This window comes from Ranitomeya imitator, chromosome 2 (assembly GCF_032444005.1).
Source record: "Ranitomeya imitator isolate aRanImi1 chromosome 2, aRanImi1.pri, whole genome shotgun sequence".
Taxonomy (NCBI): Eukaryota; Metazoa; Chordata; class Amphibia; order Anura; family Dendrobatidae; genus Ranitomeya; species Ranitomeya imitator.
In genome coordinates, this window is record NC_091283.1 from 162,007,870 (window position 1) to 162,024,690 (window position 16,821).

Sequence of the window (16,821 nt, forward strand, 5' to 3'; positions counted from 1 at the left end):
GGGCCTCTTCGGGACTGGCAAGGGCAAAAGCAACCCACTGGCATGAGAACAGCAGGGCTTAGCCCGAGCACAAATCCCACAGGACTGCACAAATGAACGCACATCCCGCCACAGAGACGGCCACCAAAAGGATCTAGCCACCAAATCTCTGGTACCAAAGATTCCAGGATGACCAGCCAACACCGAACCATGAACCTCAGAGATAACTCTACTTGTCCATTTATCAGGGACAAACAGTTTCTCTGCTGGGCAACGGTCAGGTCTATTAGCCTGAAATTTTTGCAGCACCCGCCACAAATCAGGGGAAATGGCAGACAAAATTACCCCCTCCTTGAGAACACCCGCCGGCTCAGACAAACCCGGAGAGTCGGGCACAAAACTCCTAGACAGGGCATCCGCCTTCACATTTTTAGAGCCTGGAAGGTACGAAACCACAAAGTCAAAACGGGAGAAAAACAGCGACCAACGAGCCTGTCTAGGAGTCAACCGTTTGGCAGACTCGAGATAAGTCAAGTTCTTATGATCAGTCAAGACCACCACGCGATGCTTAGCTCCTTCAAGCCAATGACACCACTCCTCGAATGCCCACTTCATGGCCAGCAACTCTCGATTGCCAACATCATAATTACGCTCAGCAGGCGAAAACTTCCTGGAAAAGAAGGCGCATGGTTTCATCACCGAGCCATCAGAACTTCTTTGCGACAAAAAAGCCCCTGCTCCAATCTCAGAAGCATCAACCTCGACCTGGAACGGGAGCGAAACATCTGGTTTACACAACACAGGGGCAGAAGAAAAATGACGCTTCAACTCTTGAAAAGCTTCCACAGCAGCAGAAGACCAATTGACCACATCAACACCCTTCTTGGTTAAATCAGTCAACAATTTAGCAATACTAGAAAAATGATTGATGAAGCGACGATAAAAATTAGCAAAGCCCAGGAACTTTTGCAGACTCTTCAGAGATGTCGGCTGAATCCAATCATAAATGGCCTGAACTTTAACAGGGTCCATCTCGATAGTAGAAGGGGAAAAAATGAAACCCAAAAATGAAACCTTCTGAACACCAAAGAGACACTTTGACCCCTTCACAAACAAAGAATTCGCACGCAGGACCTGGAGCACCATTCTGACCTGCCTCACGTGAGACTCCCAATCATCCCAGAAGACCAAAATATCATCCAAGTATACAATCAGGAATTTATCCAGGTACTCTCGGAAGATGTCATGCATAAAGGACTGAAACACTGATGGAGCATTAGAAAGCCCGAATGGCATAACCAGGTACTCAAAATGGCCCTCGGGTGTATTAAATGCTGTTTTCCATTCATCGCCCTGTTTAATGCGCACAAGATTATACGCACCACGAAGATCTATCTTGGTGAACCAACTAGCCCCCTTAATCCGAGCAAACAAATCAGACAGCAGCGGCAAGGGGTACTGAAATTTGACCGTGATTTTATTTAGAAGGTGGTAATCAATACGAGGTTTCAGCAAACCATCCTTCTTGGCCCCAAAAAAGAACCCTGCTCCCAATGGCGATGACGACGGGCGAATATGACCCTTCTCCAAGGATTCCTTTACGTAACTCCGCATAGCGGCGTGCTCAGGCACAGACAAATTAAACAGTCGACTTTTAGGAAACTTACTACCAGGAATCAAATCGATAGCGCAATCACAATCCCTATGCGGAGGTAGGGCACTGGACTTGGGCTCATCAAATACATCCCGGTAATCTGACAAGAACTCTGGGACCTCAGAAGGGGAGGATGATGAAATAGACAGAAATGGAACATCACCATGTACCCCCTGACAACCCCAGTTGGACACAGACATTGATTTCCAATCCAATACTGGGTTATGGACTTGTAGCCATGGCAACCCCAACACGACCACATCATGCAGATTATGCAACACCAAAAAACGAATATCCTCCTGATGCGCAGGAGCCATGCACATGGTCAGCTGGGTCCAGTACTGAGGCTTATTCTTGGCCAAAGGCGTAGCATCAATTCCTCTCAATGGAATAGGATACTGCAAGGGCTCCAAGGAAAACCCACAGCGCCTAGCATATTCCAAGTCCATCAAATTCAGGGCAGCGCCTGAATCCACAAATGCCATGACAGAATAGGATGACAAAGAGCAGATCAAAGTAACGGACAAAAGACATTTCGACTGTACCGTACCAATGGTGGCAGAGCTAGCGAACCACTTAGTGCGCTTAGGACAATCGGAGATAGCATGAGTGGATTCACCACAGTAAAAACACAGCCCATTCCGTCGTCTGTGTTCTTGCCGTTCAGCTCTGGTCAAAGTCCTATTGCATTGCATAGGCTCAGGTTTATGCTCAGATAATACCGCCAAATGGTGCACAGTTTTACGCTCACGTAAGCGTCGATCGATCTGAATGGCCAAAGACATAGACTCATTCAGACCAGCAGGCATAGGAAATCCCACCATGACATCCTTAAGGGCTTCAGAGAGACCCTTTCTGAAAATTGCTGCCAGAGCACATTCATTCCATTGAGTGAGCACAGACCACTTCCTAAATTTCTGACAATATATCTCTACCTCATCCTGACCCTGACACAGGGCCAGCAAGATTTTCTCTGCCTGATCCACTGAATTAGGTTCATCATAAAGCAACCCGAGCGCCAGAAAAAATGCATCAATATCACATAATGCAGGATCTCCTGGCGCAAGGGAAAATGCCCAGTCTTGAGGGTCGCCACGTAATAAAGAAATAATGATCTTTACTTGTTGAACTGGGTCACCAGAGGAGCGGGGTTTCAAAGCCAGAAATAGTTTACAATTATTTTTGAAATTCAGAAACTTAGCTCTATCTCCAGAAAATAACTCAGGAATAGGAATTTTATGTTCTAACATAGGATTCTGAACCACTAAATCTTGAATGTTCTGAACACTTATAGTGAGATTATCCATCAAAGAGGACAGACCTTGAATGTCCATGTCTACACCTGTGTTCTGAACCACCCTGATGTAAAGGGAAAAAGAAAGACAAAACACAGTGCAAAGAAAAAAAAATGGTCTCAGAACTTCGCTTTTCCCTCTATTGAGAAGCATTAGTACTTTGGGCCTCCAGTACTGTTATGAACAGGTGATTCAGAACCACAATGGACCTAGTGGTTAAGAGCACACAAGTGACCTGATAGTTACTAACATAGGACGAGCTCTGAGACGTGGGAACTCTGCTGACCGCAATCCCTAATCCTATCATACCACACTAGAGGTAGCCGTGGATTGCGCCTAACGCTCCCTATGCAACTCGGCACAGCCTGAGAAACTAACTAGCCCTGAAGATAGAAAAATAAGCCTACCTTGCCTCAGAGAAATTCCCCAAAGGAAAAGGCAGCCCCCCACATATAATGACTGTGAGTTAAGATGAAAATACAAACACAGAGATGAAATAGATTTAGCAAAATGAGGCCCGACTTACTGAATAGACCGAGGATAGGAAAGATAGCTTTGCGGTCAACACAAAAACAACAACCACGCAGAGGGGCAAAAAGACCCTCCGCACCGACTAACGGTACGGAGGTGCTCCCTCTGCGTCTCAGAGCTTCCAGCAAGCAAGAAAAACCAATATAGCAAGCTGGACAGAAAATATAGCAAACAAAAGTACCGTATATACTCGAGTATAAGCCGAGATTTTCAGCCCATTTTTTTGGGCTGAAAGTCCCCCTCTCGGCTTATACTCGTGTCATATACCCGGGTGTCAGCAGGGGAGGGGGAGCGGGGGCTGTGTAATCATACTTACCTGCTCCCAGCGCGGTCCCTGCAGTCCCTGGCTTCTCCGGCGCTGCAGATTCTTCCTGCACTGAGCGGTCACATGGCACCGCTCATTACAGAAATGAATAGGCAGCTCCACCCCCATAGGGGAGGAGCCGCATATTCATTGCTGTAAATGATCGGTGCCATGTGACCGCTCAATTACAGGAAGAAGCTGCAGCGCCGGAGAAGCCAGGGACTGCAGGGACCGCGCCGCAGCAGGTAAGGGGAGCGCAGCGCTATAATTACCTGCTCCTCGCTCCGGCTCCGTCTGCAGCGTCCTCTAGCAATGACGCTCAGGTTAGAGGGCGCTGTGACGTAGTCAGTGCGCGCCCTCTGCTGAGCGTCAGTGCTGGAGACGGAGCCGCAGAGGAGCAGGTAATTATTGAAAGCGCCGGCGTCCTGAGAAGAGAGGTGAGTATGTGATTTTTTTTTTTTTTAATGGCAGCACCAGCAGCATTCTAAGGAGCACCTATGGGGCCATAAAGGTGCAGAGCATATAAGGGGCACAGCATTATAAGGAGCACCTATGGGGCCATAAAGGTGCAGAGCATATAAGGGGCACAGCATTATAAGGAGCATCTATGGGGCCATAAAGGTGCAGAGCATATATGGGGCACAGCATTATAAGGAGCACCTATGGGGCCATAAAGGTGCAGAGCATATAAGGGGCACAGCATTATAAGGAGCATCTATGGGGCCATAAAAGTGCAGAGCATATATGGGGCACAGCATTATAAGGAGCACCTATGGGGCCATAAAGGTGCAGAGCATATATGGGGCACAGCATTATAAGGAGCACCTATGGGGCCATAAAGGTGCAGAGCATATATGGGGCACAGCATTATAAGGAGCACCTATGGGGCCATAAAGGTGCAGAGCATATATGGGGCACAGCATTATAAGGAGCACCTATGGGGCCATAAAGGTGCAGAGCATATATGGGGCACAGCATTATAAGGAGCACCTATGGGGCCATAAAGGTGCAGAGCATAAATGGGGCACAGCATTATAAGGAGCACCTATGGGGCCATAATGGTGCAGAGCATATATGGGGCACAGCATTATAAGGAGCACCTATGGGGCCATAATCAAAGGTGCAGAGCATATATGGCACAGCATTATAAGGAGCATCTATGGGGCCATAATCAACGGTGCAGAGCATTCTATATAGCACAGTTGTATATGGAGCATCTATGGGGCAATAATGAATGGTATGGAGCATCTATTTTTATTTTTGAAATTCACCGGTAAATGCTGCATTTTCTACCCTAGGCTTATACTCGAGTCAATAAGTTTTCCCAGTTTTTTGTGGCAAAATTAGGGGGGTCGGCTTATACTCGGGTCGGCTTATACTCGAGTATATACGGTAACACAAGCAGAACTTAGCTTATGCAGGGCAGACAGGCCACAAGAACGATCCAGGAGAGAGCCAGACCAATACTGGAACATTGACTGGAGGCCAGGAACAAAGAACTAGGTGGAGTTAAATAGAGCAGCACCTAACGACTTAACCTCGTCACCTGAGGAAGGAAACTCAGAAGCCGCAGCCCCACTCACATCCACCAGCGGAAGCTCATAGACAGAACCAGCCGAAGTACCACTCATGACCACAGGAGGGAGCTTGACCAAAGAATTCACAACACCGATCCTGCCGGGGTCCGTCCGTCTTCCTCCCGGGCGCCGCCATCTTCCAAAATGGCGGGCGCATGCGCAGTGCGCCCGCCGAATCTGCCGGCCGGCAGATTCGTTCCAAAGTGCATTTTGATCACTGAGATAGATTTTATCTCAGTGATCAAAATAAAAAAAAATAATAAATAACCCCCCCCTCTTTGTCACCCCCATAGGTAGGGACAATAAAAAAATAAAGAATTTTTTTTTTCCTCTAATGTTAGAATAGGGGTAGGGTTAGGGCTAGGGTTAGGGGTAGGGTTAGGGGTAGGGTTAGGGTTAGGGCTAGGGTTAGGGTTAGGGCTAGGGTTAGGGGTAGGGGTAGGGTTTTGGTATGTGCACACGTATTCTGGTCCTCTGCGGATTTTTCCGCTGCGGATTTGATAAATCCGCAGTGCTAAACCACTGCGGATTTATGGCGGATTTACCGCGTTTTTTTCTGCGCATTTCACTGCGGTTTTACAACTGCGATTTTCTATTTGAGCAGTTGTAAAACCACTGCGGAATCCACACAAAGAAGTGACATGCTGCGGAATGTAAACCGCTGCGTTTCCGTGCAGTTTTTCCGCAGCATGTGTACAGCGATTTTTGTTTCCCATAGGTTTACATTGAACTGTAAACTCATGGGAAACTGCTGCGGATCCGCAGCGTTTTTCGCAGCGTGTGCACATACCTTTAGAATTAGGCTATGTGCACACGGTGCGGATTTGGCTGCGGATTCGCAGCAGTGTTCCATCAGGTTTACAGTACCAAGTAAACCTATGGAAAACCAAATCCGCTGTGCCCATGGTGCGGTAAATACCGCGCGGAAACGCTGCGTTGTATTTTCCGCAGCATGTCAATTCTTTGTGCGGATTCCGCAGCGTTTTACACCTGTTCCTCAATAGGAATCCGCAGGTGAAATCCGCACAAAAAAACACTGGAAATCCGCGGAAAGTCCGCAGGTAAAACGCAGTGCTTTTTACCCGCGGATTTTTCAAAAATGATGCTGAAAAATCTCACACGAATCCGCAACGTGGGCACATAGCCTTAGGGTTAGGGTTGGAATTAGGGTTGTGGTTAGGTTTATGGCTACAGTTGGGATTAGGGTTAGGGGTGTGTTGGGGTTAGTGTTGGAGGTAGAATTGAGGGGTTACCACTGTTTAGGCACATCAGGGGTCTCCAAACGCAACATGGCGCCACCATTGATTCCAGCCAATCTCGTATTCAAAAAGTCAAATGGTGCTCCCTCAATTCCGAGCCCTGACGTGTGCCCAAACAGTGGTTTACCCCCACATATGGGGTACCAGCATACTCAGGATAAACTGCGCAACAATTACTGGGGTCCAATTTCTCCTGTTACCCTTGTGAAAATAAAAAAATGCTTGCTAAAACATCATTTTTGAGGAAAGAAAAATTATTTTTTATTTTCACGGCTCTGCGTTGTAAACGTCTGTGAAGCACTTGGGGGTTCAAAGTCCTCACCACACATCTAGATTAGTTCCTTTGGGGGTCTAGTTTCCAAAATGGGGTCATTTCTGGGGGATCTCCAATGTTTAGGCACACAGGGGCTCTCCAAACGCGACATGGTGTCCGCTAACAATTGGAGCTAATTTTCCATTCAAAAAGTCAAATGGCGCGCCTTCCCTTCCGAGCCCTGCCGAGTGCCCAAACAGTGGTTTACCCCCACATATGAGGTATTGGCGTACTCGGGAGAAATTGCCCAACAAATTTTAGGATCCATTTTATCCTATTGCCCATGTAAAAATGAAAAAATTGAGGCGAAAAGAATTTTTTTGTGAAAAAAAAGTACTTTTTCATTTTTACAGATCAATTTGTGAAGCACCTGAGGGTTTAAAGTGCTCACTAGGCATCTAAATAAGTTCCTTGGGGGGTCTAGTTTCCAAAATGGGGTCACTTGTGGGGGAGCGGCAATGTTTAGGCACACAGGAGCTCTCCAAACGCGACATGGTGTCCGCTAACGATGGAGATAATTTTTCATTCAAAAAGTCAAATGGCGCTCCTTCCCTTCCGAGCCTTACCATGTGCCCAAACAGTGGTTTACCCCCACATATGAGGTATCAGTGTACTCAGGAGTAGGGTTGAGCGAAACGGGTCGTTCATTTTCAAAAGTCGCCGACTTTTGGCAAAGTCGGGTTTCATGAAACCCGATCCGACCCCTGTGCGGGGTCGGCCATGCGGTACGCGACTTTCGCGCCAAAGTCGCATTTCAATGACGCGAAAAGCGCCATTTCTCAGCCAATGAAGGTAAACGCAGAGTGTGGGCAGCTTGATGACATAGGTCCTGGTCCCCACCATCTTAGAGAAGGGCATTGCAGTGATTGGCTTGCTGTCCGCGGCGTCACAGGGGCTATAAAGGGGCGTTCCCGCCGACCGCCATGTTACTGCTGCTGATCTGAGCTTAGGGAGAGGTTGCTGCCGCTTCGTCAGAAGCAGGCATAGCGTTAGGCAGGGTCCATTAACCACCAAACCGCTTGTGCTGTAGCGATTTCCACAGCCCAACACCACCTTCGGTGTGCAGGGACAGTGGAAGCTACATTTTTTTTTTTTCCTCAGCGCTGTAGCTCATTGGGCTGCCCTAGAAGGCTCCCTGATAGCTGCATTGCTGTGTGTACGCCGCTGTGCAAACCAACTGCTTTTTTCAAAGCACAAATCCTCTTGTTCCTTCCTTTTTGCACAGCTATCTTGTTTGTTTGGCCACACTTTTTATTTAATTTGTGCATCAGTCCACTCCTTATTGATGCCTGCCATACCTGGCTGAGATTACTGCAGGGAGATAGTAATTGAAGGACAGTTCCTTTTTTTTTTTTTTTTTTTTTGTGGGAGATTAAGATTGGCATTTCTGCTAGAGTGCCATCCCTGTCTGTGTCATCTCTCACTCAGTGGGCCATAGAAAGCCTATTTATTTTTTTGCTTGATTTGGGTTCTAAAATCTACCTGAAAAAATCACTACATCAATCAGTGGGAGAAAAATATTGGCCTCAGGGCTTGTGTGCCACTCCTTACTCCTGTGTGTGCCATCTCTCACTCAGTGGGCCATAGAAAGCCTATTAATTTTTTTGCTTGATTTGGGTTCTAAATTCTACCTGAAAAAATCAATAAATCAGTGGGAGATTAATATTGGCCTTTGGGCTTGTGTGCCAGTCCTAAGCGTGCCATCTCTCTCTCTCAGATAGTGGGCCATAGAAAGCCTATTTATTATTTTTTTTATTGGGTTTATAAATTTTCCCTGGAAAAAAAAAAAAAGTGGGAGATTAATATTGGCCTCTGGGCTTGTGTGCCAGTCCTGAGCGTGCCATCTCTCTCACAAATAGTGGGCCATAGAAAGCCTATTTATTTTTTTGGTTGATTTGGGTTCTAAATTCTACCTGAAAAAATCAATAAATCAATCAGTGGGAGATTAATATTGGCCTTTGGGCTTGTGTGCCAGTCCTAAGCGTGCCATCTCTCTCTCTCAGATAGTGGGCCATAGAAAGCCTATTTATTTTTTGGGTTGATTTGGGTTCTAAATTCTACCTGAAAAAATCAATAAATCAATCAGTGGGAGATAAATATTGGCCTCTGGGCTTGTGTGCCACTCCTGACTCCTGTGTGCGTCATCTCTCACTCAGTGGGCCCTAGAAAGTCTATTTTTTGTTTTATTTGTTTTCTAAATTCTCCCTGAAAAAATCATTTTATTTTATTTGGTTTCTAAATTATTCCTGAAAAAATCATTTTTTTTGTATTTTTTTTTTCTAAAGTCTCCCTGAAAAAAAAAAAAAAAAATCAAATCAGTGGGAGATTAATATTGCCCTTTCTGCTTGTGTGCCAGTCTTGACTCCTGGGTGTGCCATCTCTCTCTCTCTCTAATTGTGGGCCATAGAAAGCCTATTAATTTTTTTGCTTGATTTGGGTTCCAAAATCTACCTGAAAAAAATCACTAAATCAATCAGTGGGAGATAAATATTGGCCTCTGGGCTTGTGTGCCACTCCTGACTCCTGTGTGCGTCCTCTCTCACTCAGTGGGCCCTACAAAGCCTATTTTTTTTTTATTTGTTTTCTAAATTCTCCCTGAAACAATCATTTTATTTTATTTTGTTTCTAAATTCTTCCTGAAAAATTCATTTTTTTGTATTTTTTTTTTCTAAAGTCTCCCTGAAAAAAAAAAAAAAATCAAATCAGTGGGAGATTAATATTGCCCTTTCTGCTTGTGTGCCAGTCTTGACTCCTGGGTGTGCCATCTCTCTCTCTCTCTCCAATTGTGGGCCATAGAAAGCCTATTAATTTTTTTGCTTGATTTGGGTTCCAAAATCTACCTGAAAAAATCACAACATCAATCAGTGGGAGAAAAATATTGGCCTCAGGGCTTGTGTGCCACTCCTGACTCCTGTGTGTGCCATCTCTCACTCAGTGGGCCATAGAAAGCCTATTAATTTTTTTGCTTGATTTGGGTTCCAAAATCTACCTGAAAAAATCACTAAATCAATCACACTGCGGAGGAGAGTATAATATTGTCAGTACCTATTACTACACCTGGCTGTGGGTCACTTGACGTGGATACTGTCTTACCGGTCGTGGTACTGTCTGAGGGCAGTGGATGGATTAAGAACGACCTTCCCGGTAGTTGTCACAAAAAAGTTTGATATGATCTGTCGGTCAGCGGTAAGGGCAGGTCTGACATATGTTGCGTACACTTCAAACCACTGAAAAAAAAGGGAAAAAAGACACGATTATCTAAAGCCAGAGGACACCCCTCCAACGGATTTAACATGGGGACAAGAGAGGAGCTTGTTCCCCATGTGGAGTGGGGTTGCTTGGGTTCCCTGGCTTGGTGAAAACGTACCGATTCCTCTTCCTCTGAAAGCACGAACGATGCTACCTGAGTTGAGGCACACTTGTGTGTCTTCACACCGACAATAGTCCTGCGGCTGCCGGAGTACATGTGATGGGTCCTCCTATCCCACTCCGAAACCTAAGAAATGAAAATGGGGAAATAATTGTACTGGTTTAGCCAAGACCGCTGACCCACCGAGTCTGATGGCTTACCGTCATGTTACGAACAACGCCCGGTCTTTGGAGATTTCTTAGAATTAGAAGGGCCTGGAGGTACAGTAGGATTTCACTGCGTTCTGGGTCGGATCCCCCATCTTGCACAGCCGCTAGGCACGCCAGAAATCTGGGCCTTGCCTTCTCCAGTATTCTCTGGCAATCCTTCGGTGTCTTTGAGGGCTCCATCAGTGTTTCGTACCTGGGTGGGAAGAAGAAATTCACGGTTATTGTGTGATGTTCATGTCTATATGTGGATCGTTTGAACCAGATACCTTTTGCCGACCGACTCCTTGCAGACTGCCCTGTACAGTGACTTTTGTAGGTCGGTTGTAAACTCCATGAAAACCTTGCAGGCTCGGTACCGTTGAGGTTCCTGTGTGCTTAGCGGTGTGCCCCTCATCAGATAGGTGGTGAACCTCCGAATATGCTTCAGTATCCTGAGGGAGGACTGGCTCGATAGTCGAAGGCTTCTAAGCGTTTCAAAATAGTCGTTTACTCGGCCATGCATTGTAACGTACTCCAGAGTAAGAGCTTTTGGGTTGATAAAGAACAGGAACCTAGCCAAGTTCGATACCTCCTGTTGGCAGTCGGGGACCCCAAGTGTAACCGATAGATACGACTGGAACCCCTTCAGTATGGGGTGATCCATCGAATGGCGCTTATACAAGCCGGCGGTCTTTGTAGCCAGGCGTTTTTGGTTTTTCCACTGCGTACCCTGAATCCTTAAAGCACTGCCATCCACGATCTCCTCATCGGCGATGTGGTCAGATAAGCTCCCGGTGTGTTCAGGCTCTGGGCATGGGTCTCCCTCCAACCCACCTGCCGGCTGTACATGGGCAGGCATGTCCGCCATAAGAGAATCTGGCTCCACCCGGGGCATGGAGCAGGGCGCCAAACTGTCTGTTTGTTCCTGAGCGGGCCCTTCGGAGGTTAATGGCGTGTCGTGCGACTCAAAACTCGGCTTATTTACCACTAAGAAGCCGCGACCTTCCACAAAGGAGACAGTCTCCCACAGGGATTTGAGAGGCTTGAGCTCGCTGAACTGGATACTTGTTCCCTTTTCCGCAATACATTGAAGGGTATCCCTGGCGGTAGCTAAGGCATTTTGTACCTCAGAATCACTCTCGGTTCTCAGGCATACTCTTTTCAAATGTGTGGACATATATTTGGTTACTTTGTGGCACTTGGGGCAGGTAAGCGGTGTCCGTTTGTGGCTATGGGGTCAACAGAAATAGAAATGTCACTCCCGCTGCAGTCACACAACCCCGCTAAAAGGTACATCCGTACCGAGCTCTAAACGCAAACTTTTACTAGTCGCTAACTTCAAATAAATGCGGTCAAAGAATGGCTTCTACTTACCGCTCCATGTGGAAGTGTTTCCCGCACTCGAATTCAGCGTGAACGTCCGAAAATATGTTTTTAAAGCGAGTAAATCTGCGCGCCGCTGGGACCTGAGGTAAACTGATTTACCTCACTGACGAGCTGCCTCACCTGCGCGCCGCGGCGGGCGCTTCCTGTTAACTGTTTCCACGTCGGCCGCTTACTGTTATACGGCATCCCAGGTGGTGAGGCATCCCCAGGGTTGTCACCCTAACGGCTGATTATCACCGCTACGGTTGTTGGAAAAATCCCGTACAGGAGCCCGTACAGTCTGTATCTACCATAATATACACCTGACAGGAGCCCGTACAGTCTGTATCTACTGTTGTGAATTCTGTGGCTGAATTCACTCCTGTGGTCACAAGTGGTACTGCAGCTTCTGAGCTTCCTCCCTCAGGTGTTCTGGTGAGCTCGTTGGCTGCTTTGTTATTTAACTCCACCTGATTCTGTCTTCCTTGCTCCTTGTCAATGTTCCAGTGTTGGATCTGAGCTTCTGGATCTCTCCTGTGGCCTGCTGCTCTGCTTAGATAAGTGCTTCTTTGCTTTTGTTGCTACTTTTTCTGTCCAGCTTGTCAATTCGTTTTGCTGGAAGCTCTGAGACGCAAAGGGTGTACCGCCGTGCCGTTAGTTCGGCACGGTGGGTCTTTTTGCCCCCTTTGCGTGGTTTTTTGCTTTAGGGTTTTTTGTAGACTGCAAAGTTCTCTTTGCTATCCTCGCTCTATCTAGAATATCGGGCCTCACTTTGCTGAATCTATTTCATCCCTACGTTTGGCTTTTCATCTTGCTAACAGTCATTATATGTGGGGAGCTGCCTTTTCCTTTGGGGTATTTCTCTGAGGCAAGTCAGGCTTGTTTTTCTATCTTCAGGCTAGTCAGCTCCTCAGGCTGTGCCGAGTTGCATAGGTAGTGTCAGGCGCAATCCACAGCTGCCTTTAGTTGTGTTTAGGATAGGTTCAGGTATTGCGGTCTACAGAGATTCCACGTCTCAGAGCTCGTTCTATTGTTTTTGGATTATTGTCAGATCACTGTATGTGCTCTGATTGCTGGCACACTGTGTCACTGGATTGCCTACATAACAATCTACCATAATATATACCTGACAGGAGTCCGTACAGTCTGTATGTACAATAATATATACCTGACAGGAGCCCGTACAGTCTGTATCTACCATAATATACACCTGACAGGAGTCCGTACAGTCTGTATGTACAATACTATATACCTGACAGGAGCCCGTACAGTCTATATCTACAATAATATATACCTGACAGGAGCCCGTACAGTCTATATCTACAATACTATATACCTGACAGGAGCCCGTACAGTCTATATCTACAATACTATATACCTGACAGGAGCCCGTACAGTCTGTATGTACAATACTATATACCTGACAGGAGCCCGTACAGTCTGTATGTACAATAATATACACCTGACAGGAGCCCATACAGTCTAGTGTCTTCACCAGTGAGCTGACTAGACTGTATGGGCTGCAGTCAGGACCTGGCAGGAGCCCATATATTCTGCTGGTTTTAATAATTTATACCTTGAAGGAGCACATACATTCTAGTGTCATGTATGGGCTGCAGTCAGGGCCAGGCAGCCGCCCATAAAGTCTGCTATCTTCAAGAATATATACCTGACTGCAGCCCATACACTCTAGCATCTTCAGTACTGAGCCGTCTAGAGTGTATGGGCTGCAGTCAGGACCTGGAAGGAGCCCATACAACCCTAGGCTCAACCCTTCTCACACGGCTCCATGGTGCAGCAGCTCCTCGGTCCTCCTCTCACAGCTCCATGGTGCAGCTCCTCGGTCCTCCTCTCACAGCTCCATGGTGCAGCCCCTCGGTCCTCTCCTCACATGGCTCCATGGTGCAGCCCCTCGGTCCTCCTCTCACAGCTCCATGGTGCAGCCCCTCGGTCCTCCTCTCACAGCTCCATGGTGCAGCCCCTCGGTCCTCTCCTCTCACAGCTCCATGGTGCAGCCCCTCGGTCCTCTCCTCTCACAGCTCCATGGTGCAGCCCCTCGGTCCTCTCCTCTCACAGCTCCATGGTGCAGCTCCTCGGTCCTCTCCTCACATGGCTCCATGGTGCAGCCCCTCGGTCCTCCTCTCACAGCTCCATGGTGCAGCCCCTCGGTCCTCCTCTCACAGCTCCATGGTGCAGCCCCTCGGTCCTCTCCTCACATGGCTCCATGGTGCAGCCCCTCGGTCCTCCTCTCACAGCTCCATGGTGCAGCCCCTCGGTCCTCCTCTCACAGCTCCATGGTGCAGCCCCTCGGTCCTCTCCTCTCACAGCTCCATGGTGCAGCTCCTCGGTCCTCCTCTCACAGCTCCATGGTGCAGCCCCTCGGTCCTCTCCTCACACGGCTCCATGGTGCAGCAGCCCCTCCTTTCTCGCTTCTCATCTCTTTGTAGTCTAGTCCAGCAGCTTCCTGCTATCGGGTCTTTAGAACTAGAGCCCCGCCCCTTCCGGTGACATCATTGCCTCAAGAAATCCACTCCGTTCTAGTCGCTACCTTGTGCTGTGCGGAGGGCGCTATCTGAAGGTGAGAGGGTAACCATTAGTGTCACCCGAAAATAATGACGTATTGGGGTGCACTCCCGCTCCGGAGGGCTGTGATTTATCTCTCATCTAGCACTGGCTCTTGGATTTGCTCCCCATATTGTCCAGATGTGATGTACTGAGTTACAACTTTAATGGTCACCTGATAGTGGCATTTAGGGGTTAAACACGAGTGATCGGAGCTTGCTCCCATTGTAGCGGATACAGGCATCCCAAATATACAAAATGGACCTTTTTTAGATACAGGGTATATTTTAATTCTGATTCTGCAGATTTTCGATATTTTCTCTTTTACCCCAGATGGGCAAGTGATGGCTGCAGCCACACATTGTTGAAGAGAGATTGGCCGCAGTGGTCACATTTGTGTTTACTGAGCTGGTATGACCGCCCCCTTCATCTGTTAACCACTTAAAAGCCAATCCTGAGAATAGTATCACAGGTTACGCGATCCATGGTGTTAGAGCCGGCTGACGGCTGCGCCTGAGTAGGATGAAAGTTCTTCATGGGTTGTAGTTAGACGACTAAAGCCGGGATCACACATGCGAGAAATACGTCCGAGTCTCGCATGTTAATATTCATCACTGCCGCCGGCATTCAGGATCGGAGCGTGCAGCCGCATAGCAATACATGGAGCCGCACGCTCCACTCTTGAGTTCCGGGTATTTAACATGCGAGACTCGGCCGTGTTTCTCGCATGTGTGATCCCGGCCTAATACTTCTTCTTGCAGGTGGTTTCCGCAGTGGCCGTTTTTAGTGATCTCTTGTGATGTCTTTCCCACAGGAAGCCACCATGGGGCTGCTCCAGAATCTCGTTCGCGGCTTTGTCCGAGGTTCTGACCGAATGGCCGAAATCACGAGCAAGATGGGACCCAGGTCCTTCAACAGGGGAAGAGGAGCTAAGCGGGTCGGGTACCTGACCTCCAATAGGAAGTTCGTCAAAGTGAAGGAGATGGTGCCGGAGTTCATCGTCCCTGATCTGAGCGGCTTCAAGCTGCGGCCATATGTCTCATATAAGGCTCCTGCCGGGACTGAGGAAAAGATGACAGCAAAGAGACTGTTCATGGAAACTGCTGCTCCGGCCATAGAGAAGGACATTGACAACGGAAGCTTTGATCCCAATAATCTGGAAAAATACGGATTTGAGCCGAGCCAGAAGGGCAAATTATTCAAGCTGTATCCGAAGAACTATGTGCAGTAGCCGAGATGATGGTGGACATTGACCCTTCGCTACTCTGCTGTAATTATATGGATAATGTTGAACGCTGCTTGTGTCGTTATTTATAATGTCTGATTAGGGCTGGAGTACACCGCCGTATTATGGCTATATTTTATATGGAGCCGTAATAGGGCTGCAGTAGAGTAGCATCTTCTCTTAAAGGGAACCTGTCACCCCGTTTTTTCAAGATGATATAAAAATAGCGCTAAATCGGGGCAGAGCTGTGCTTTAAATTAGTGTATTTTTGGAGCCTTTATTCCCCACCTATGCTGCCGAAATACCTTTGTAAAGTCGCCCTTTTGGGCTGTCACTCACGCTGGTCTGGTCATATGGGTGTTGTGACAGCGCTGTTTCTCACCCAGATCTCCGTTGGTGGCGTAGTGGTGGGCGCATGCCCAACAGGCGAATCCAGTGCGCAGGTGAAGGAAAAGAGCGCGATCTGCGCTATTCCGCGGTTTATCAATGGGCGCGGCCATCTTTGTGAGGCCGCGCGTGCGCAGATGCTACTTCTCGGCTTCCCGGGGCTTCAGGAAAACGGCCGCGGGATGCCGCGCGTGCGCAGATGGAGATCGCGGCGGCCATTTTCCTGAAGCCCCGGGAAGCCGAGAAGTACCATCTGCGCACACGTGGCCTCACAAAGATGGCCGCACAGATCGCGCTCTTTTCCTTCACCTGCGCACTGGATTCGCCTGTTGGGCATGCGCACACCACTACGCCACCAACAGAGATCTGGGGGAGAAACAGCGCTGTCACCACGCCCATATGACCAGACCAGCGTGACTGACAGCCCAAAACAGCGACTTTACAAAGGTATTTCGGCAGCATAGGTGGGGAATAAAGGCTCCAAAAATACACTAATTTAAAGCACAGCTCTGCCCCTATTTAGCGCTATTTTTATATCATCTTGAAAAAACGGGGTGACAGGTTCCCTTTAACATCTTCCATACTTACAAGAACTGTACAGCCTCTGTACAGACTGACCTCCCAAATTGTTTTTTGGGGTCTATTATATGGATGCAACAACTTGGTCGCCCACAGTTCTACTGAACGCCTGTGGCGCATAAAGGGTTAGTCTGATCTTGTGATGGTGAATTAATTGGATATGCTATCACTTTATGATCACTGGGACCCTCATGAATCCTGTGAATGATAGGGGTTGGCTGTCCTGCAAAAGT

The 16,821-nt window shown here is 47.8% G+C and overlaps 2 protein-coding genes across 2 annotated transcripts; one reads left to right on the forward strand and one right to left on the reverse strand.

Annotated features, from left to right (window-relative positions):
• Positions 1-10,001: 10,001 nt before the first annotated feature.
• Positions 10,002-11,695, reverse strand: LOC138666288 (uncharacterized). Its single transcript, XM_069754515.1, has 4 exons — positions 10,758-11,695; positions 10,483-10,684; positions 10,280-10,408; positions 10,002-10,139 (listed from the first exon to the last, which is right to left on the reverse strand). Exons 1-4 carry the CDS (start codon positions 11,645-11,647, stop codon positions 10,002-10,004), a joined length of 1,359 nt encoding a protein of 452 aa, XP_069610616.1. The 5' UTR covers positions 11,648-11,695.
• A 2,583-nt stretch (positions 11,696-14,278) lies between these two features.
• Positions 14,279-15,690, forward strand: MRPL41 (mitochondrial ribosomal protein L41). The gene is made up of 2 exons (XM_069747691.1): positions 14,279-14,413; positions 15,212-15,690. Exon 2 carries the CDS (start codon positions 15,221-15,223, stop codon positions 15,626-15,628), a length of 408 nt encoding a protein of 135 aa, XP_069603792.1. The 5' UTR covers positions 14,279-14,413; positions 15,212-15,220; the 3' UTR covers positions 15,629-15,690.
• The last annotated feature ends 1,131 nt before the right edge of the window (positions 15,691-16,821 follow it).

Coding starts and splice junctions, on each gene's coding strand:
- LOC138666288 (XM_069754515.1), bottom strand. CDS start 11,647: ATGTCCACACATTTGAAAAGAGTATGCCTGAGAACCGAGAGTGATTCT. Junction 10,685..10,757: donor AAGGAGTCGGTCGGCAAAAG/GTATCTGGTTCA, acceptor CTTCCCACCCAG/GTACGAAACACTGATGGAGC. Junction 10,409..10,482: donor GCGTTGTTCGTAACATGACG/GTAAGCCATCAG, acceptor TTCATTTCTTAG/GTTTCGGAGTGGGATAGGAG.
- MRPL41 (XM_069747691.1), top strand. CDS start 15,221: ATGGGGCTGCTCCAGAATCTCGTTCGCGGCTTTGTCCGAGGTTCTGAC.